The sequence below is a fragment of the Trypanosoma grayi genome (assembly GCF_000691245.1).
Source record: "Trypanosoma grayi strain ANR4 Tgr_1391_V1, whole genome shotgun sequence".
Lineage (NCBI taxonomy): Eukaryota > Euglenozoa > Kinetoplastea > Trypanosomatida > Trypanosomatidae > Trypanosoma > Trypanosoma grayi.
In genome coordinates, this window is record NW_008827009.1 from 13 (window position 1) to 3,549 (window position 3,537).

Genomic DNA, 3,537 nt, shown 5'->3' on the forward strand with positions numbered 1-3,537 from the left:
ACACACACACACACACCAGGAAACAGGAAGTATGGACAATGAGGGAAAGGCTTCTACCGGAGCCCCCGCTTGTCATGTGAGAATATCAGGGTGTGCGTGGTGGTCAGCAAGAAAAGAGAAGCCGGGGAATCGGGCCTAAGAAGAAACACATAACACTCTGAGAGAGAAAGAATGTGGCAAGGGGCGCGAGAACCATCCTTTCCCCACACAAACGAAGAAGCAGACAGACACAAATTGCACATACAATATATGAAAAAAACCAAAAAACAAAAACAAAACAAAAAAAAAAAGACAGGCGTAAATGACCAAAGAAAATCCTGAAACGGGACAACACAAAACAACAAGGTGGCAGTAGAAACACACACATCCTTCCACACATCGATGATGATGCCGACCACAACGCGCGAAAAAAAAAACACGCGGCACGTGGGCCCATCAACAATAGGGGAGGAGTAAATCGCATCCACAGAGAACTGCACAAATGTACCGCTTGCACCCCCAAAATGGCGCCGTAGGCGATGACGAGTGATCCTTCGCCTTTTCGTCCTTTGCTACACACCCTTCCATCACGAAAGAGATCAAAATCAGCATAATTGCCATCATTGCTTCTCACTCTGTGGGGTCTGGCGGGAGCACACGAACCCAATCCATTTTTATAATAACGCGAAGCACGAAATGCAAAGGTAAGGAACCTACCTCGCTTGCTAGAAGTTGTAATCAGCTGGAAGACCAGGAAACAGCCCATCATCTGATATATTAGAAGTCCGTTGCGCTAATAGACTGGTACCTACCGACGGCAGCGTCAACACCCCTCCCCTTCCCCCCTCTGGAGCGACGGATACACCATTGACGACACTTTTGGAGGGGCCAACAACGTTCCCTTCCTCTGACCTCTCCGGTGGCACCGGTTCCACAGTCTTTGCTGGTTGCTTCAAAGGACTGTTCACAATTGTCAATACCTTGGCCCAAACACCATCAGTTCCTGTGTTTCTAGACGCCAGTCCAGGTGAAGCATTTGTTTGTTGCTTTGGTTTTTGTTTGTATGTCAAATTTAGCTGATGCTCTTGTTCGCTCTGCAAACTCCTTGGCGTTACCTTGGCTTCTTGGCTCTGCACGGGACTCAAAGCCTTTGGCAATACTTGTTGGCTTTGCAACTGCTTGATTTCTTGGCTCCGCACTGGACTCAGAGCCTTTGGCCCTGCTTCTTGGCTTTGCGATTGCGTTGATGACCCTTTGGTTTCTTGGCTCCGCACCGGACTCACAGCTTTTGGCAATACTTGTTGGCTTTGCAACTGCTTGATTTCTTGGCTCCACACCGGACTCACAGCCTTTGGCAATACTTGTTGGCTTTGCAACTGCTTGATTTCTTGGCTCCGCACTGGACGCACATCCTTTGGCAATACTTGTTTGCTTTGCAACTGCTTTGGTGGCTGTTTGGAATGCAGCCCCTGAACCAGATTTGCTCCCGGNTTTGGTTTCTTGGCTCCGCACTGGACTCAGAGCCTTTGGCAATACTTGTTGGCTTTGCAACTGCTTGATTTCTTGGCTCCGCACCGGACGCACATCCTTTGGCAATACTTGTTTGCTTTGCAACTGCTTTGGTGGCTGTTTGGAATGCAGCCCCTGAACCAGATTTGCTCCCGGTGGCCATTGCCGTCGACTCAGGAGCGGCTTTACGCGCGGGTGTGGCTCGTACTGCACCTTCCCCGTAGGGTTCCCAACGGCGGGGCGTGCGGGCACCTCCAGAGTCGCGTTGCCGTCGCCGCGGCGCGGGAGCGATGACGGGGGCGAGAGGGCTGCGTTGCTAACCAGAAGCATCTCTTCATTCAGAAGGTACGGCTTAACTGTGGAGCGCCGCCGGGTGGACTTCTGCAGCTGGCGAATGCGGGTAGACTCCGCGATATCCAAGAGCGACGATTGCCGGTGACCGGAAAAGGAGGTGGGGCCGTCAACAGGCGACTGCTCCCGTCCTGGCCGAATCACCGACGGGGGGAGTGTAAAGGACATATCAGAAATGTTCCCACAGATAGAGTTGCCGCAGCGATTTTTGTAGGGGTCGCGCGTGTTGCCCATCATGCTCATATAGTCGTTTGCCCCATCCCCGCTGCTTTCATACGAGGAACCATCATCGCCAGACGAGCTGCTGCTATCCTCCTCTTCCTCTTCCTCCCCCTCATCAGAGCTGGAGCTATCATTGACGCCATCACTGGAGCTGCTGATGCTGCAGCTCGGCGACACTTCATTTTGCCTCTCCGAGATGCTGAAATCCATATCGATGGGATGCGCCACAACACTCGCGCGTTCTCCATGGGTCGACTCCTGGTGGCTCTCCATACTCAGCGTCTCTTCGGAATTGGGTCCGATGCGGGGACAGTAGGAGTGTTCCAACGGACCTTCCTCCTCTGTGACACTAAATCGGTAGCCACGAAAAAACGTACGCCCAACACCATTTGCCTCTTTGGGGGGTTCAACAGACTCGTCACTGATTTCCTCATCACTGGCTCGCTGCTCTTCCTCCCTGCGACGTCCTGCGTGCTTCTGAGAAACGGACGGGAGACGCAACTCCCCAGCCGCACCCGTCCAGTTCCAGACCTGGTAACGCGCTTCATACCCATTCGATTCTTCACCAGTGACGTAGCCATTGGTGGGGTTGTGCTGGTCGTAACTGTTCTGGCCAGTGTCAGCTTCACCGCTTCGGTCCATAGCCTCAAGATATTGCCATTGCGGGCTCTGAACCCGCTTGGCATCTCGCAGAGAGTTCTCGTACCAACGCCTGCTCGCACCTCCATTCTGTTGTATTTCGGGGCTTCTCCAACGCGGCGGCATTTTCGCGCCATGCAATTCATGATAGCCGTTGTTGTATCGCAACTCGTACACGTTGGGAACCTGCATTTGGGCGTAGGGAGGCTGAAAATGCGGCGGCATATTGCCAGGGTACCCTTGCATAGGCCCATGGAACATATTAGGGTACATGAGTCCCCTTCAATTTATTCGCTGCGTTCCGTGAATAGGCGTCTCAGTGCTGCTGCGGCTGGCACAGAGACACTAAAACAGCAACAGAAAAAGGAAGTTCTACTGGGGAGCGGTCGTGTAGACGAATGTTCCCGTGGAAGTATGATCTCTCCCCCCCCCTTTTTTTCTTTTTCTTTTTTCTTTTTTACCACCTCAATCTCTTGGAGTGTCCGTGTGTCTGTTGTTTCTTCTTCTCACGTTGACTTCCGTGGCGAAAGCGCCAATGGGTGTGAAAACGCCACCAACTCCTACTTCCTCAATGAATGAAGTGAGACCACGTGTGACGTGTAGAGGATAGCACCCGTCCGCCTTCCCTACACCGTCGCGTATGTGTGTGTGTGTGTGTGTGCGCGCGCGCATTTTTGTTTCGCGTTGCCAGAGTGTGGCAGAGCGGAAGCAAAGGAGACAGGAGACAAGAGACAGGAAGAAATACACAACAGCAGCAGCAGCAGACGCGGCACGGGCGATAGGCGGCCAGTCACCCACCCGCCCCTCCGCACACACACACACAGAGAGAGAGAGAGA

The 3,537-nt window shown here is 52.9% G+C and overlaps 1 protein-coding gene across 1 annotated transcript; it reads right to left on the reverse strand.

Annotated features, from left to right (window-relative positions):
- Positions 1-990: 990 nt before the first annotated feature.
- DQ04_13911000 (hypothetical protein) lies at positions 991-2,973 on the reverse strand (the record flags this gene model as incomplete). The annotated part of the gene is made up of 1 exon (XM_009317052.1): positions 991-2,973. The coding sequence occupies one exon, from the start codon at positions 2,971-2,973 to the stop codon at positions 991-993; it is 1,983 nt and encodes a 660-aa protein (XP_009315327.1).
- Positions 2,974-3,537: the final 564 nt, after the last annotated feature.